This window comes from Kwoniella europaea, chromosome 3, assembly GCF_036810445.1.
Source record: "Kwoniella europaea PYCC6329 chromosome 3, complete sequence".
NCBI classification, from domain to species: Eukaryota; Fungi; Basidiomycota; class Tremellomycetes; order Tremellales; family Cryptococcaceae; genus Kwoniella; species Kwoniella europaea.
In genome coordinates, this window is record NC_089489.1 from 1,992,138 (window position 1) to 2,009,915 (window position 17,778).

Genomic DNA, 17,778 nt, shown 5'->3' on the forward strand with positions numbered 1-17,778 from the left:
CCTCACATATCCTATCGTTTGTCACTATAATTACAATCTATCTAACTTCATTTCCAGGAAATGAGCATTAATATCTATTCTGAAAGCCAATATCTCACCCAACGAAATTAACGCTTGTGTATGTATTTTATACCTCTAACAATTCTGCAACTTGAGATTATTTCCATTGTTGGTCGATCGCTCAGTAGGGGTATACGAAAGAAGGGATCTCTTTGTCCGTTCGACTATATCATATCGATCATAATCAGTTTCCTTCATTGGGGAAGGGAAGAAGGCACTGTACTGTACACTTACTCTTTAAACTCGATATTTTCTTCCTCAATGACATGTTGGACCTTTTTGGCGTTTTGATTGTTCCAGTACTTGTGGATCAAAGCGATGGCTCCGAGGGTAGCTACAATCCCAAATAGCACAGCAATTCTCACATAAGTCAATTTTCGTCTCGTCCTAATAAGTTGGTTTACTGTAAAAATAGGAAATATACTCACCAGCATGTAAAGAGATAGTAACCAAGATGGTAATTTTAGCAGGAATATATGCAGGACCATCTTTAACCCTATAAATCTGTAGTGTAGTGAATTGTACATATGCTGGATCAGCATTCTACTGATGTTATCTCCATCGTGGGTTGCGAATGAGCTCGATCCAATGACTCACCTGAGCTCCAACAATGTTACCAGTAGCATAACCAATTTGATACAAGGCATAAAACATTGATCGTTTCGTATGTCCAGATACCATACTTTGCATCAAGGGGATGAATAACATTTGACCTGTAGCCCACCAAAAGACTAGGCAGTAACCTGCGAAATATCAACAAATATACAAACGTCAGTCCATCAAATCACTCGAGTCTCTTCAAGTGTAGGAGGCACTCACCTGCCATTTGAGCATTCCTGTTGTGACTTCCTACCATTATCGCCGCCCCGACTATAGCAACACCAATACATATGATTGCAGGTAGAGCTACAACAAATCCCACAAATGAGCATAATGTACTGTATATCTCTCTTCTAGCCACGACTTACCTCTCATTTTCATCTTCCTTGATAAAATGACAGCCACGGCCATAGCAACCGTTTCACTTGCTCCAGTGGACATCCCAACAAGTGTAGTCTCCTTCGTATCGAATCCAAATCCAGCAATGATAGTAGCTCCGAAACTTGATATTCCTCCATTGGGTATACTAGCACATAGCACAGATAGCGCAGCAAGGTATATTCTAGGATCCTTGAAAGCTTGATAAACCTGATTCATCTTGAATTTCGTAGTAGCTGTTCCGGTCTTGTTATGTCTGATCCTTTCCAAGGCGATCAATCGTTCTTGAGGGGAAAGGAACCATGCTGTAGCGGGGGAGGTGGGAATGACGATAGCAATGTAGATACCAAAAGCGAATGTGACTGGACCAAGAAGGATAAAGATAAATTGCCATTTTTCAATAACGTTTGATTTCAATGAATACATCCCGTAGGCAATTAGACCACCGAAAATCTGGGATGGACCAACGGAACCGAACCATATTCCTACTCTTGTTGCTTGTTCTTCTCTCGTGTAGAACATACCCGTGATGGTACCGAGAATAGGAACTACCCAAACACAGACGAACAATCAGTATAGTACCTTTAGAGCTACTATTTATCATTTTGAACAGAGGTTGCAGTAAGATCGACTCACTCATAGCTGATTCGGCCATACCTAAGAGGAATCGAAGAGCAGCCAAAGAAGCAAAGTTCTTACAAGCGGCCATACATCCTAGAATGACCTGATTGCATAGTCATATCGATTAGCAAAGAGCAATTTGATTTGATAGTAATGATTAGTACAAAATCCTCAACTTACTCCCCAAAGACACACAATGACGGTAAGATGCATCCTGATCGGGATTCTAACCAGTAAAAATGCTGTGAAGGGTTGCCAAAACAGATATCCAATACTGTTTCAGAAAGAGAGAGAGAGAATAAAAGTGAAGTTATCAGCATTTTGACTTTCTACTGTGTCAGACATCCTGAGAACGCTTTCGATGAAGCTTGCTCTCCCACTTACTAGAAGATGGAACCGAGCCATGCGAATTGTTGACCCACCATACCAGTCGCATCGGTGATACCGAACTATAAGAGTAGTAGCACGAAAATCATTCAGCTTGTCTAATCTACACACTGAGCTATGTAATGAATGAATGGGTGGACATACAAGCTTCGCATATGATATACTTGATTTATCGAGGAATTGAAAGAATTCACAAAACATCATCACTGGCATTCTACGATCACACAAAGTATAAAATCAGTATCACCCCATGACTACATATAATCGACACAGCCCAAACCACGTACAGAACAAGATCAATCTTCCATAGTACTCTTTTAAGTACAGCCGGATCAACTTGGGACAGATCGATTTTTTCAGCATGTTCAAGTAAATCGAGATCTCTATCTTTCGAATTTGCTGATCCGCTTCCACTCGCATGATGGATATTCTTCTCGTTATCGTTATCGAAATCGGTATCGAGAACAGCCACGTTGTGGGATCCAAGTGTCTTCTCTTTACTGTCCGGATGGGATGGTGCGAGACCTTCTGAAATCGGTTGACTCATCCTAAACGAGAGTGAAATTTGTGCTTTTCTTTTTTCCTCTAACTGGCTTATGCTATGTTATGATGAGTGAGGTTCGTATTTGCAATACACGAGTATACAGTCAGTCAGGCGAAGGGACAGTGATACCATCCTCAGATCACTTATGCATATACGGTTATATAGATACATGGTCCATATGTCATGATGAGATAGTACATCGTCATTTGACTTACAGCAAAAGTACAAATCATTGTCCCATGTCCGCTATCTACCGACGTTGCTAGGCGAGTCAGTGAGTTGCCCGACTGAAATAGATAAGCTGCGAGTACCCGTATGACTGGCGGACTAAAGGACGTGTCGTTTTCAGGAATGCCATTTTTAGCACAAGCACAGATAAACTAAGGTACAGTACGAAAGGAGATTGATCCAATTAGATAACCAAGGTGTTTTGCTGTAACATCTTCGCGATCGCTGTTCGTGTTTCTAGGGCGGGCCGATCCTATACGCCGCCCAACTCCCGAAAGTGAGTCGGGCAAAGTCATTTTCCCCACAACTCTTCTTGATTATAGCGGGGACTTGAGTAATACATACAAACATGCTCCAAGTCAGTCCAACTTGAAAACGCGTCGCCCACCCATTCAAAGCAAGCACCATGCCTCCACAATCGGCCAAGACCTTCTCATCCCCAAGCGCGACCTTGAACAACCTTCGTCCAGTTCGATCGCGCAAAGATCGTCCATGCGACTATTGTCGAAGACTCAAGCATACTTGTCGGATTCTCGTTAGGGGTCAAGCATGTACGAATTGCGCGAGGACAAAGAGGACATGTACATTTGAGGATCCACCTCGTAAACGTCATGCTAAGCCGCAGACCCAGCTGGCTGAGCAGGAATCAGGTCCGATAGATCATCTTATCCAACATGAGTGAGTAAAGTGCTATGCTTGTCCACGATCAGGATGTGTAACCTTGAATGGAAGATGTGTTAATCCTTCTGGAAGTGTTGATGGCGGTTCGTCAAGTTCTACCGCATTGATGCCAAATGACAACACATCCAATCATGATCCGTTCATACCTGTATTCTCGCAGACAGCATTCGAACAGCAGACTTCGGGTGCTGTTTATGATGGTCAAGTCGCAATTGAATCGTCCCAACAGCCATTACATTCATCTCTAGCTGCCATATTCGAGGTGGAAGAAACCAGCTCGGTACGTCCTATCATTTCCCCTGCTTTATATCTGAATGGGATGCTTGAACAGTATATTATATTCCCTAGGATGATAACTCGTACTATACATCTCTTGATTTGGAGAACAACGGGAGTGAGGAGCATCATTACCTTGGACCAGGTGCATTGATGCATCTCACTTTGAATGTAGATCAAGACGATTCAACCTGGTCTCAATTCCTCAATCCGCAAACTACGACAACACCATCTAGCACAGAAACGAGCGATCTCAACAAGTTATCTTATAGGCAGGTCGCTGATCCCAAGAAACCCGTTTTCTTCCTACGTGAACCCTCAAGGGTATATGGTTTATCCAATGCTTCTTACGAAGCTGAAAAGGCTTGGAAGACAGCTTGTGAGGTGTTTTCTCATAGTCAAGCTGGACAAGGCGAACATATGAGTCATCAGCTTATACATATGTGCGTGGTTCTGTAATCCATACTCCATAATCTCGATGAGCCGAGGCTGACTTTAGGGTACTGTACGGAAACGTAGATTTCTAGAATCAACGTTATCGGCTCTACCGCTGATCAACAAAGTTCGACTTCAAGCTTCCATGTATCAATGGCACGGGGCTCATCCCTTCCCCCATGCGTTACTCGTGGGGATCCTCGCTCATTCTGCAGTGTCGCTACCTAGTCTAAGAACCATTTGGAAAGATCTCTGGGCGATTGTGCTTAATTTGCTGGACAACGAGTACCGCCAACCGAGATTGCAAACTCTCCAATTGGCGATTATGGATATTTGGGGGAGACCCAATCAGAATCCCGGCGGTAATCATACTGCCATCTGTCGTGTAAGTGATGTAGATCCCGGAGGCGTTTCACAGGAAAGCGAACCATTCATGGCGCTGAAATATTGACTTTCTGAGAATTAGGCGATCGGGGCAGCTCAAGTCCTCGGGTTGCATAAAGATAGCTCGCAGTGGCGATTACCGAGATGGGAGAGATCGACTAGAAAGCGAATATGGTGGTTAATATACGTTGCTGATAAATGGTGAGTCCTGTCGAATGATCATGATCCCGACTTATAGCAGATTGACTGAGTTGTCCCATCTCAACTCTAGGAACTCCCTGACTTACGGTCGACCGTCGAATGTTCCCACCGAGACGACAGTACCACTTCCTTCCTCTCTAGACAACGATGATGGAGGACAATCAACCACTTTTCAGAATCCGATAATCAGTTTCATTCTGATGTGTCGATTGACCGTCATTCTCAATACGCTGTTACCCATTCTGAGTGATGCGAGCGGGGAGAGCGATAAGTTCAGTACGCATCGACAAGCTATCATGACGGCTGCAATGGAGTTGGAGGAGCTCGAGAGACTTCATCCGTTCGAAGGAAATGCAGAATCACCGGGGATGGGTAAGTTGTTCGGAACAGACAGGGGAAAGTTCAATGCATTGACGTGAACTCCTTTTCTCAGCATCCTACCGATTATGTCATCTGTGCCTTTCAGTCAGACTGGCGAGTCTGTCCTTGGATGAGGTGCTGGCGGGTTTAGTCTTCTCCATGCCATTCAACTCACATCCAAGAGCTGGTCCGGTTGCTCGCCACATTATAGCGGTCATTACTAAACTAGTGTTTTTCATGGAAAGTTTAGATGAAGAGGATTGTAAAGGATTTTGGACACCTTGTACGTCCTCTTCCTATCCCATATTTTCACCCATTCAATGGTCTAATTGCTGATGAATTCTCTCATCTTATCACAGGGTCATCTTCACAGCTGACTCATGCCATGTCACTCGCTTTACGTCTCTTTGTTCGTCTTTCATCATCCGAGTCTGATCCTGCTCAACCTCAACCTCAATTCCCTTCATCTTCAGATATCTTCAACTTGATTGATCGGTGCTTGACGGTATTGACCAATACAGAAGCAATATGGGAAGTGGCAAGTGATGCGCTTGGTAAAGTTAGGGTACTGATGGCTTCGATGCCTGATCTCCAAGGTTTATCGGATCTAAGGATGAAAATAGGTCTTGGTCGATATCCCGTACCAAGTCAGGATGATACAATGTGGTCAGATTGGTTAAGCCTGTTAGGTATGGAATGGCTCAATAATGATGGGCTCAATACGACTTTAGCAGCGTAGATTATCATATATTTGTATGTATGTAGTATGCATCGCCATAGTTGTATGAATATATACGAATATGATGATGATCACAAAAGAGCCGAATGCCGTACAGTACGATACAGTAGAGAAGCTTAAAGCTCATCAGCGAGTCTAGCGACTCTCTTGTCCACAATAGCTTTGACGTCCGTAGGCAGATAAGCACCATGTGGTCCACCCCAATTGGTACCAGGCAGATCGGTCCGTTTGTCATAGATCGCCGTACTGGGTTTCCTTTCTGATCTCAATTTCTTTCCTACTTGTTCTACATCTTCCATTACACGAAGTAAATTCCTTCCAGTGAGATCCAGAATTTCTTCGTCCGTCCACCCTCTTCGTAGGAATTCAGCCACCTGGAACGGATCACCAGAATCAGCTATTGGTTTCGGGAGGTGATAAATGGAGAATGGATAGAAATTTGACTTACAAGATATGGCCATTTGGAAGTATCTTCCATACCTTCTACCACTTCTGACATACCATCGAAATCCGATGATAAACCTACATGTTTCTTGGAAGTACGCTGTGCGATGTATTCTACGTGATCGACAACTCGGGGGATAGTGGCGTTATTGGGATCGATGAAATGTTTGTATAACACACTCAATCTAAGTTTCAAGTCATATACAACAAATCATTTAAGTACAGTACGTGTAGGCTGTAATAGATTCGGGCGAACCTCACTCACATGATACCTTCATTCTTCCCTGGACCCATCCTATCTAATATGTGATCCGGTACGTTCCTCGGATGATTATGTATAGCTCTCGCACCTGAATGAGAGAAAATCACAGGTGCTTCACTGATATCCAAAGCTTCTGACATCGTTCCATCAGAGGTATGGCTCAGATCAACCATCACTCCCAGTCTATTGAGTTCTTTGACCAGCTCAACTCCAATTGGTGTCAGTCCGTTGGTCGGACTGAGGGACGAGGGAGGTATGAATGATCCGTCTGTGCCTGCTCCTCCCCCAGCGGACGAGGCGAATGGACTATGACAGACATGCGTCAGAGTAAGGTATCTTACTCCCAATGCAGCCAGAGTTCGGATATTCGATAGTGATCCGCCGAGCATATGAGATCTAGGAAACAAATTCGTTAATCAGGATGAATGATGATCATAATATCTTGAATCGGCTCACCCTTCCATACCCAGTAGAGCCGCTATTTTCTTCTCTTTAAATGCGTCCCTTATACTCTGGGCGTCGGTAGCTAGTTTCAGAGTATCCTGATGGGCGTCGATCATAGATCTAATCAAGTCGATTGACTCGTACGTATCTCTAACAGTCTATCATTTGGTTATTAGCCTTTTCAAACTTGAGATCGCAGCAGGAAACACCGCACCCACGTTATCAGGTTTGAGGTAATCTGGACCTACATCGACGCCTAACTGATCTTGACAGGGAGTCCATACCGTGAAGAATACCCTATATCACCAAATAGAAAGGTGAGTCTTAGTTTATCTCCGGACAAAGTGGGCTCTACTCACCCACCTACACCTCCTTGCTTAGCTCGAGGTATATCGAAGTGACCCGCTAAACCCGTTCCTAGCTGGGGTATCATATCCATCGGATGGTCTGATAAGACTCTCATCACCTGAGGAGTATCCACATGGGTATCAAGTAGTGGTGAACTGTGTTATTCTCTATAAGCAACTGCCAATGTCAAGTTGACGATGGACTTGTATGATGTACTTACAGGGATAAGAGATACCTGGCATGTTCAATTCGCTGATCATCGCTGGATGTTTTCCAATTAACCTGTTGTCGAGCTTGGACGTGGTCGCTCCCGGCTACAAGCAAGCTCCAACTGAACAAGGTGGATCTCATCGTTGTCCGTTCGTTGCTGTAGTGATTCGACGATGGAAAAATTCCCGTAATTTAATGGGTTGAATGAAAGACTGACACGAAATGAGGTCTTGCTGCCGTTCAAGAACCATTCATCTGTTTCGTGATTACCATCTCATCGAGTTACCATCTTGCTACGAGCACGAGTACTATCGTGCGTGCCGTACTGATAGTAGCTCATGTGCTTATCGCCCGCCGAAGCCTGAACTCGGTAAACCTTAATTCAGCTTGCGCGAGCGGTTGTCTGTCGGGCAACTGGTTTACATACATTTTGTGAGTGACCTTATCGGTCAACTCCAATGGCTTGGCTATCATGCTATTCAACCGCTTTGGCGATAGCGTATGTACCATACACTGTACTGCATCTCGGGCACTGGCTAGCTTGCCAATAACAGAGAGGATGGAATGATGTGTGGTATAAAGTAAAGTCTTGATCATGCTTTTGATTCTCTTAGATCTTGAAATTCGAAATTTTTCCATTGCCATTCCCAGTACTAATCCCCATAGTCAACATGCCCACCGCTGTTCAACAACCCATCTCTAAAGAAGAGGACCAAGCGTTCTGGAAATCTTCCCAGAAACTGATAAGGTACGGTGGAAGTTGGAGTAATGTGATCGTCACCAAAGCGAAGGGTACGGTGATGTGGGTGAGTACAATGTCTTTTCCTCGTCACATCCACAGATTGGTTGCTCACGCTCGTCATTCATCTCGGCTGGTTCTCAGGATGCCAATGGGAAGAGAATCTTGGATTTCACTTCTGGACAAATGAGTTCACTTCTCGGACAGTAAGTGGATACAACTTCATATCGTACATGATCGTAAATCAACATATGAACAAAGGGCTGATCAGAATCATCTCGACTTCACAGTGGTCATCCCGAGATCTGTGAAGTAGTAGACGACGGGATGCGTAACCTCGATCACATATTCTCAGCAATGGTGACTAAACCTGTCGTCGAGTTGGCAGAGAGATTGACCAATATGCTTCCTCCTCAATTGAATCGATGCATGTTCCTATCAACAGGTTCGGAGACCAACGAATGTGCTTTGAAGCTCGCCAAGATGTATACAGGTGGATATGAGGTAGTTTCCTTGTCAGCTTCTTATCGTATGTCTTCCTTCCATCTTTCCATCTTTCCATCTTTCGTTTTAGGGACCGAAGCTAACAATAGTATGATACCTGGAGAGCAGACGGTATGACCCACGGTTCTGGAGCTGCAACTTTCTCAGTAGGAAGAAAGGGATACGGACCTCAACTCCCTGGCAATTTCACATTACCAGTTCCGTACGCTTATAGATCGAGGTTCAGACATGAAGATGGGTCTTACGATTGGAAGTCAGAGTTGGAGTATGGATGGTCTTTGATCGATTGTACGTCATTCTGAGTCCTGCCCACTGCAGCCCAAGTACCGAGGTGGAGGATATAATTTAAATGATATCAAATGATGCTAATGCTTCTTCATCCCTGTCAGGTCAAAGTACTGGAGCTTTGGCATGTGTGATCATCGAACCTATCGTATCTACCGGTGGTATCATCACTCTTCCTGAAGGATATTTGAAAGAAATGAAGAAACATTGTGAGAAGAGAGGCATGCTGTTGATTGTAGATGAGGCTCAAACAGGTATGGGCAGGACTGGAGGTAAGTCCGTGTCCTTCACGATAACTTTGACAGCGATAGTGGCTTGTTCTTCCGATTTGAAATGCTGACCTATCTATCCTTGGTTAACACAGACATGTTTGCTTTCCAACATGAAGGCGTAATCCCGGACATTCTCACTCTCTCCAAAACTCTCGGAGCTGGTCTTCCACTAGGAGCTACAATCTGTTCCGAGGAGATCGAGAGAGTATGTAACGAACGGGGTTTCTTCTACTATACCACCCACCTGAATGACCCACTGGTATGTGCGGTCGGAGCGAAAGTGTGCGAAATTGTAGAAAGGGATGATTTCCCAGCTCAGGCTAGGAGGAAAGGTGCTGTTCTCAAGGAATGTTTGCTGAACGTGAGTGATATACTCTGCATACTTAAGCCTCCTATATACCGGATGTTATAAAGAGTGAAGCTGAAAATGGAGGTGTGTTGATAGCTTCAAAAGAAATACCCATGTATCGGAGATGTAAGAGGCAGAGGTCTAATGATGGGTATCGAGATCGTCTTAGACCCAGAGACTAAGGAACCTGCAGATTCGTTGGGTACAGCCATCTCAGCTAGAGCGATGGAAACTGGTTTGAGCTGTAATGTAGTTCAACTCAAGGGTATGGGTGTAAGTCTATCTTCTTGACTATCCTCACACATCTCCTAAGAAAGAAGGGATTATCGCTAAATTCGTATGTTGGGTATAATAGGGAACCTTCCGAATCGCTCCTCCCTTGACTATCTCCGAAGATGAGATTCGTGAAGGTGTAGATATTTTGGATAATGCCTTTGCATATGTCCTCCAACAAGAGGAATATAAGAATGTCGCCCAAGGTCAAAAGATCGTCCCATAGATTTCATACAACTACGATCATACTTTTTCTCTCCGTCGCTTTCCAAATTCCCCATTTGTCTAGATCTCCGCAGAGGTTCCTTGGTCTTTATACTGTTGGGTCGCATGCATGTCTGCACTACTATCTCTCCCTCTTCTCTGGGTGCAGTATGTGATTTGGACTGGAATGCATGCGAGTAAATCGGCTAATACACGGATGGACGTGACGAGCAAATGAGTTTAGTTGCCGAACATATCATCTGCTTATCTTTCAGCTCAAGCTCATCGACCGTGTACTATATATGGTAGCAATCCAATTCTCAACATATTTCTATCACAAGTCCTCGTGAAACATCATATCAAGCGTCACCCTCGTCCATCAGATACCTGAGAACAAAAAGCACAAAGATAAGATGTCCTCGGAGAGAATAGCAAACAAAGTGGAAGGTATCGCAGCTCCCTTACCTGTATTCTGTGAGTTGTCTTCAAAGCACATCCCCATATCGCAAACACGCAAAAACGTACGCATCAATAAAAGAGGAGGGCTTCAGCTGACTACTTTCGCTGATCAGCCTCGGCGATACTGTCCAACGGATTCGTATATTGTTCGGGTCAGATTGGAGCTACCCCTGATGGGAAGTTGGTAGAGGGTTCAATAAGTAAGAGAGTGGTGAGTCGTGTCCCTACATCGAGTCGAGTCCAATTTCCACTTCCATACGATAGATACGATAGATCGCGGGATTCAGGGATATCCTCTGGGCGATAGAAGCATAAGAGAGGCGATGCTGACCGATTTTTACGATCTTGTCAGAACCAGATTATGGATAATTTAGATAAAGTGTTAAAAGCCCATGGAAGTTCGTTGGAACATACAGTGAAATTTAATATCTTTGTAAGTCGCAATTGAGGTTTGGTCAATCACTCAATCTGACAACCATTTCAATCGCATATGAGCTATATACAGAATTAAGACTAGGAACTGACAAATTTATTTACAATGTATTCATGTTTTTGTTTTATTAGATAACATCCTATGACAATTTCGCCGAATTGAACGAAACTTATTCCAAAAGAATACCTTCCCCCGCACCAGCCAGATCATGTATCGGTGTAGCTTCTTTACCTTTCGGTACGGATGTGGAGATTGAGTGTGTAGGGGTTGTACCAGGATACAAGGCGAAGTTGTAGAAGGGTGTAACCATGTCAGATGATTTGATCATGCATCAATCACAATCCGTTCAAACTCGTTCTCATCAGGTTCACAACACGTATTATTCTGAATGCATCGCAAATGCACAAGGAAGCGGTACTGTACATCATATTATATGTGCATTTTATCATCATGAGATCTCATCAAGATCGTTCATCCCATTCCCACATATCCAAGATCATTTCTCTCAAATACTCAAAAGTCCATACATGTAACTGTCCTCTCAATACCATCCCAACGAATCACCCAGATAACTGGCCAACCCACTAATATTACATTCCACCACATCCCGCAGCCTATCCTGAACGCTCATAAACGCATTCCTAGCTTTCTCCAATTGTACTTTTACATACTCTGCATCTTCACCTTCATCCTGCTGTTGCGTATTCTTGAGATTCTCTTGCTCTTCAGCTTCTTCTTCCCTAAGTACATTCTCAGGTATAGGTAAGCCGAACCTTTCTTCCAGGAGGTGTTTCTTCTTTTCCTCTCTTTTCTCTTTCAACAAATCTCCATCGATCAGATTCAACTCGCTTCGAAGCGATTTCGATAAATTACGTATGATCAACGAGGCAAGGAAGGCCGTACCGACCGGATGTCTTTTCTGAGAATCTAAAGGGGTAGTCTGACCTAGGAAATGCAATTTGAATGGTTTAGCCAAAGGTGGTATCGCACGATTGGTGATGATTGACTGAGAGAGTGAATGGTCAGGTGTAGTTGCATGAGAGGTGATCACCTCGGGCACTTGGGCAGGATGCAGTATCGGAAGATGCGTTAAGAGGTGGGAGGTGGTGAATGGTGTGTGGGAGCAGGTAGCCCATCGGCATGATATCTGAGGTGTAGAGAGGTGAGTAGATTGGATATGAGAGAATAAAGTTGCAGGATCGGTGGATGAGTGAGGTGTAGGGCAATTCTGCCATAGACAGGTGAATCGCTCTTGGTCGTCTGCAGAACAAAGTATAGGACAGTCAGCATTGTTACACGCTTATGGGTACAGTGATTCTTTCAGCATTCCTCTTCTCCTCATTCTCTCTCTCTTCCTGTGGTGTGTCCTCTCGCCGCTTGCGATGTTCGTCCATCCCTCTTCCTTCTTGCTCTCCCTGTCTTCTGGCCCTCTCCCGCAGCCCTCCTCCCGTCCATATTCGCCGCGTTCACCTCCTCCTCCATCATCTATCCTTCTCCCTCCCATCTCTATATCTTCTCGGTCTCTCACCTCTCTATCCCACGCGTCTCCCTTCTCCTCTCCCACCCCATACATGACCAAAAGATACAAATTCCAAACTCACCATTGCCTTTCCTAAATCCCATACCCGCAATAACAAATTTCTGACCTCCCATTTCGTCCATCCACACTTTCGCCATCGCACCCGGGAAAGCAACAGTGACATTCTTAATCACCTCTGACGCACTCAATAGCGGATCGACCGTAGAGGGGTTCTGGAAGAAATCGCGATATGCGTGCCAGAAGGTTACTTGGAGGAGTTGCGAGGTCGAAGAATAGACAAAGGTTTCGTGCATCCTATTTATGAGGTACAAATACAATAATTAGCATTTGTCTCCCTTTGTGATGTTGATATGATCAATATTGTATGATGATGATTTGACCCCCAGGATGAGATGCAGCGCCAAATTCAACATTCGACGTCAAGCAAGTAGAGTGAACTCACCAGGCAATACTCCTATTAGGTTCCCTCATAGCAAACAACCTCTCCCTCGTACTTCTCTCCAATATCGGCGGTTTATCACCCACATCGACATTTTTAACACCTGCCCCACCGAAAATTTCCATCTGTCTTTGATTCTGATCTCTTTCCATCCTCCTTCTCTTCGAGGCATTTTCGATCCTTATATAATCCGAAGCAGGATTTCTAACTACTTTGCCAGTAAGTGATAATGGATTATCCCAATTCGCTACAGTCTGTCTTGATCCATATTCCAACAAATACACCAAATTCTTCAAATGGGCCGAAAAGGATTGATGGAGTAAGATTGATTTGGCATAAAGGGTATTTTGTGAAAGCGAAATTAACAAATCCAAAGTGAGGTCTAACAATATGGGGGGTGTGGTATTCGTACTCGTTGGGGTTGGACGTAAGATGATGAGGTTTAATAAATGATCAATCAATTGTGATAAATTGGTATTATCAAATTGACTATAAGTATTATTGGTTAAACCAAGTATCAACAGTGGTAAGATATTCTGAATCATCGCCAAATCTCTCGTATGGACCAATAAAGAAGGTAGAACTTTACTGAACATATTTCGAATTTCATCTTGTTGTTGTTTTTCCTGTTGTCCAGCCAAATATGGAAAAATTGATTGAAGGATATTCAAAATATGATGAATCGGTTCGGGATACTTCAAGCTTAACTCCAATAAGAAGTCAAGTGGAAGTGTGAAAAACCTATTGAGGAATGAAAGAAAACTTGTCCGACAGATTATCTTGGCATTTGAGTGAGTGAACGAAGCGTTCCTCAGAACAAGTAAAGAGTTTGTCGCTCGGTCGATAGTTGATGGAGGTATTGTCCAAGATGGTATGATACTTAATGCCAAATCCAAATCTAAATCCACCACCTCTTCTCCATTATCCTCTCCAAGCTTCTCTTTGAGTCTTCGTGATTCACGTAGATGATCATGAGCAACTTCCAATTCCAAACCTTCCAACCATTTCTCGGGCCATTCCTTCAACGCCCCGACGCTATCTACCCAAGTCTCCAACTTGAATTTTTCCACCTCGTCAAAGCTCGCCACTACCAACCTAGGCAGGGCATAATCTACTTCTTCATCTATACCTGATCTTAACGAGAGGAACAAGCGGTTTTTAGGTGAAGGGTAGAGTTCGATAGGACTGGGACTGTAAGGTGTCCAGCGTGATTGCTGTTGTTGATGTTGCTGCTGGTGAGGGAGAGGAGCGATTTGTCGAGAGGTTGAAGTGGAGGTGAAGAGAGCAGATTGGGGAGGGAGAGTACGTGACATCGCGGGAAGAGAAGTCGACTGACGCTTTGGAGGTTGAGCGACAGAGAAATGAAGGAGAGATAGAGATTGTCAAAACGCGAAGATGTCGAAAGGATTACTCGTAATGTTTGTTCGCAGTTGATACGGAATCAAATTAAATCAAAAACGTCAACACAGCTACTAATTGCATTACAAAACGCGTGGAGCATTTTGTAATGAGCATTACAGAATCACTTGATTACGAGCTCGCTATCAAAGGTACATTGCTCATCGTTAGACCATCAAACATCACTTTTTCTGCTATCGAGACTGCTGCTCGATTAAACGCATCACATATAAGAATCAAGGCCTGGCTGCATCTGTCATCCAACTACAAAAGTATATACAAGTTATACTTTCCTTTCCTAGCAACTACAAAAAATCATGCGCCGGCAAATAAAAAGATAAGCAAATCGAAGGTATATAAGAAAGATTATCAAAACAAAACATCCTATCCTAAGCTAGAAGGCAGGTGGAGATGTTTATGATCGTTCACCTCGGAGTCTTCGGGCGAGTTGGAGATCCTTGGGTTGGATGGTAACTCTCTTGGCGTGGATGGCAGCCAAGTTGGTGTCTTCGAACAAGGAGACGAGGTAAGCTTCGGAAGCTTCTTGTAAAGCCAAGACGGCGGAAGATTGGAATCGCAAGTCCGTCTTGAAGTCTTGGGCGATTTCTCTAACTAATCGTTGGAAAGGAAGTTTTCGGATCAAGAGTTCAGTGGATCTAGAGGAGTAAAGCGAGCCCAAGTCAGCAATGAACTCATACATCATATCTGTTAAGTAGAGACAAACTCACTTTTGGTATCTTCTGATTTCTCGGAGAGCGACGGTACCAGGTCTGTATCTGTGGGGCTTCTTGACACCACCGGCAGCGGCAGAGGTGGTTTGCTTTCGGGCAGCCTTGGTAGCAACTAAATGAATAATACAATATCAGCTCATGATTCACTGAAGACCACGATGATGATGATGGGGTGATGATGGAGTATGACACTCACGTTGCTTTCTTGGGGCTTTACCACCGGTGGATTTTCTAGCGGTTTGCTTGGTTCGGGCCATTGTGATTGATTGGTTTGGGTTGGTTGGTTACTTGAAAAGTAAAGTAAGTGCGAGTTGTATTGGTTGATTGATGGATGAGAAGAAGAGAAGGGGAGGAGAAGAGGATGAGATGGGGTTTTATAAGTATTCACATTTCTCTGTTGTCCCTTCCTTGTCGTATTACCCTATGACGATGCACAATACCAGCATAAACAAATCGTTACTTTGTTTGTGTTAGTTATCACTCCGCGAAGATCAACCCGAATCACCACCAGGATTGATACGGAGATTGGATCATCACGTGACATTCACTGATCTGTTGATCTTACAACGCGTCAAGATCAAAAATCACAAATGAACCAAATCACCGCGGCGTTTTGATCGATCGAATGATTGATTTCTTTTCTCATCCTTTGATGCATTGCACCCTCTTGATGTGACAACGCCAGACACCAAACAACCTCTGTTTACTATGCAAAGAGATGTGAACGGTGATAATGGGAATCAGCAGGATGATGGGACAATGCTCGAGTAGCATACGCATGGGATGCACGTGGATCTTAGGCCCTCACTTTGGACTTGCCTAAGTTGGTCGATAAGACTAGGTTTAAGCTTCGCAAGCCTGACATGATCATCTCGATCGTCTCGAGTATGAGGAGTGGCAGATGATTGTCTGTGATGGATGCTACTCAGACCGAAGGTGACTTATCGTGAAATGGCTAATGACATGTATATACAACGTTGCATGATGACATGAATACTATATATACCGCTGATGAACCTGATCTACGACCAAAAGGGTGACAACCGGGAGACGAATCTTGGCTTTTGATCGTTGACCAGATGTTCTTGAAATGATGAAGGGGATGAGTCAAAGTCAAAGTCATGAATGAAAACATGGAATGAGAGGATAGCTGTAGAATATTGTACAATAATGTTCATGGATGGGACTGGCTTGATGAGTGATTGAAGATATATAAAGAAATATGTGAAGAAAATCAATTGTCGGACATGAGAACATGACTCATAGAGAATCTTTTGAAAGTTGTTCGTACAGTTCGTCAGGGTTTCCAATATCGTATCGTTGGCGTTGATCGTCGTTACATCCCATTGTTGAATGTCGTGTCATCGTGATGAAAAGTGTATCTGAGTGACATTAAGCTGATTACATTGTTGAGAGGAGTATAACGTCAGCTCACCAATCATAATTTACCATGTGAGATTGAAGCAGACTTACCTGGACCACTTTCTTCGAGTACATTATCGGTAGTCGTGGCGGTCGATTGAGAGTTCCTCTTTTTGCTCTTACTCTTATTCTTCTTTTTCCCGAGCTCTTTCGGGTCCAAGGGAATTACACCACCTTCAGCAATTGTGACTCTTTCAAATAATTGTACGGCAAGCTGTATATGTCTAGGTGTGATACGTGCTTTCTTGACTAATAATACAAGATGAAAGCATTTGCAGTCAGTTTGAGCCGGTCACATAGGCGTGAAGAGAAGAAGCATGATTACTCACAGTTCCGAGTGACATCTCCAGCTACTTCAACAATTTCGGCGACGAGGTATTCCAGTACGGCAGCTACGTTATGGAAGCTTACAGCGATTAATACCGCACGTGTTGGATAGAATGGGAATAGCTGATGCTCTGACTCACCCATATAGATGGCAGCACCACTCCCGACTCGTTCGGCATATCGACCTCGTTTCAGATATCGATGTATACGTCCAACGGGGACTGGCGGTGTGACAGTAAAGGATCAGATAAATGATTTCTTACATACGACAATATGTAATCTGGTTGGTTGAAATGACAGTAAAGCTGTCTCCACTCACAGGTGATACCAGCTTTCAAGGATCTACCGTGTCCTTTCCCAGCAGAACCATCAGAAGATTTACCTGGCATCGTTCGTTTGATTCGAGTAAGAAGGATGAGAGGTATTGGGAGTGGGGGTAAGACAACGAACGGAGGTAGTGGGTAGTGATCGACTAGATATTAGTGGAGAGTGTTTTTATGTTCGTTTGTCTTATCGTATATCCGTACTGAGAAAGAGAAAGAGAATCAAAAAGGAGCCGAGAAGAGGTGAGAGATTGCAGTTTATATATACATGGACATGGTACCAGTCCAGTCAACTTTACTGGGAATACAGTCAACTCGTTCACCATCATCATTGCAACCTACGCACAGACCGTTACACATGATGCAGAGAAAAAAATACAAGAGAGTACCGATCATCCTTCTGTTTCTGTGATTGATCCAACGGGCCAAAGGACCAAAGGATGGATGACGTATTATGATACCGACCTTGGATGAGTAA

General features: G+C 43.8%; 8 protein-coding genes across 8 annotated transcripts; 3 read left to right on the forward strand and 5 right to left on the reverse strand.

Moving 5' to 3' along the window:
- Nucleotides 1-181: 181 nt before the first annotated feature.
- On the reverse strand, nt 182-2,593 carry V865_008601 (uncharacterized protein; the record flags this gene model as incomplete). Its single annotated transcript, XM_066232335.1, has 11 exons — nt 182-224; nt 295-394; nt 489-564; nt 658-803; nt 880-966; nt 1,029-1,586; nt 1,675-1,762; nt 1,840-1,933; nt 2,044-2,108; nt 2,191-2,260; nt 2,334-2,593. 11 exons carry the CDS (start codon nt 2,591-2,593, stop codon nt 182-184), a joined length of 1,587 nt encoding a protein of 528 aa, XP_066088432.1.
- Nucleotides 2,594-3,224: 631 nt separating this feature from the next.
- V865_008602 (uncharacterized protein) lies at nt 3,225-5,894 on the forward strand (the record flags this gene model as incomplete). The annotated part of the gene is made up of 8 exons (XM_066232336.1): nt 3,225-3,496; nt 3,551-3,779; nt 3,848-4,218; nt 4,295-4,595; nt 4,677-4,795; nt 4,866-5,167; nt 5,262-5,438; nt 5,515-5,894. 8 exons carry the CDS (start codon nt 3,225-3,227, stop codon nt 5,892-5,894), a joined length of 2,151 nt encoding a protein of 716 aa, XP_066088433.1.
- A 116-nt stretch (nt 5,895-6,010) lies between these two features.
- On the reverse strand, nt 6,011-7,743 carry V865_008603 (uncharacterized protein; the record flags this gene model as incomplete). Its single annotated transcript, XM_066232337.1, has 7 exons — nt 6,011-6,268; nt 6,343-6,523; nt 6,604-6,996; nt 7,057-7,202; nt 7,263-7,341; nt 7,404-7,547; nt 7,613-7,743. 7 exons carry the CDS (start codon nt 7,741-7,743, stop codon nt 6,011-6,013), a joined length of 1,332 nt encoding a protein of 443 aa, XP_066088434.1.
- Nucleotides 7,744-8,273: 530 nt separating this feature from the next.
- V865_008604 (uncharacterized protein) lies at nt 8,274-10,250 on the forward strand (the record flags this gene model as incomplete). The annotated part of the gene is made up of 8 exons (XM_066232338.1): nt 8,274-8,408; nt 8,486-8,547; nt 8,632-8,870; nt 8,954-9,133; nt 9,235-9,402; nt 9,495-9,763; nt 9,848-10,024; nt 10,107-10,250. 8 exons carry the CDS (start codon nt 8,274-8,276, stop codon nt 10,248-10,250), a joined length of 1,374 nt encoding a protein of 457 aa, XP_066088435.1.
- A 391-nt stretch (nt 10,251-10,641) lies between these two features.
- V865_008605 (uncharacterized protein) lies at nt 10,642-11,416 on the forward strand (the record flags this gene model as incomplete). Its single annotated transcript, XM_066232339.1, has 4 exons — nt 10,642-10,702; nt 10,801-10,898; nt 11,040-11,120; nt 11,252-11,416. 4 exons carry the CDS (start codon nt 10,642-10,644, stop codon nt 11,414-11,416), a joined length of 405 nt encoding a protein of 134 aa, XP_066088436.1.
- A 245-nt stretch (nt 11,417-11,661) lies between these two features.
- Nucleotides 11,662-14,412, reverse strand: V865_008606 (uncharacterized protein; the record flags this gene model as incomplete). The annotated part of the gene is made up of 3 exons (XM_066232340.1): nt 11,662-12,380; nt 12,722-12,954; nt 13,103-14,412. The coding sequence occupies 3 exons, from the start codon at nt 14,410-14,412 to the stop codon at nt 11,662-11,664; spliced, it is 2,262 nt and encodes a 753-aa protein (XP_066088437.1).
- A 500-nt stretch (nt 14,413-14,912) lies between these two features.
- V865_008607 (histone H3) lies at nt 14,913-15,485 on the reverse strand (the record flags this gene model as incomplete). The annotated part of the gene is made up of 3 exons (XM_066232341.1): nt 14,913-15,153; nt 15,226-15,340; nt 15,425-15,485. 3 exons carry the CDS (start codon nt 15,483-15,485, stop codon nt 14,913-14,915), a joined length of 417 nt encoding a protein of 138 aa, XP_066088438.1.
- A 1,181-nt stretch (nt 15,486-16,666) lies between these two features.
- On the reverse strand, nt 16,667-17,366 carry V865_008608 (uncharacterized protein; the record flags this gene model as incomplete). Its single annotated transcript, XM_066232342.1, has 4 exons — nt 16,667-16,899; nt 16,980-17,042; nt 17,118-17,198; nt 17,297-17,366. The coding sequence occupies 4 exons, from the start codon at nt 17,364-17,366 to the stop codon at nt 16,667-16,669; spliced, it is 447 nt and encodes a 148-aa protein (XP_066088439.1).
- Nucleotides 17,367-17,778: the final 412 nt, after the last annotated feature.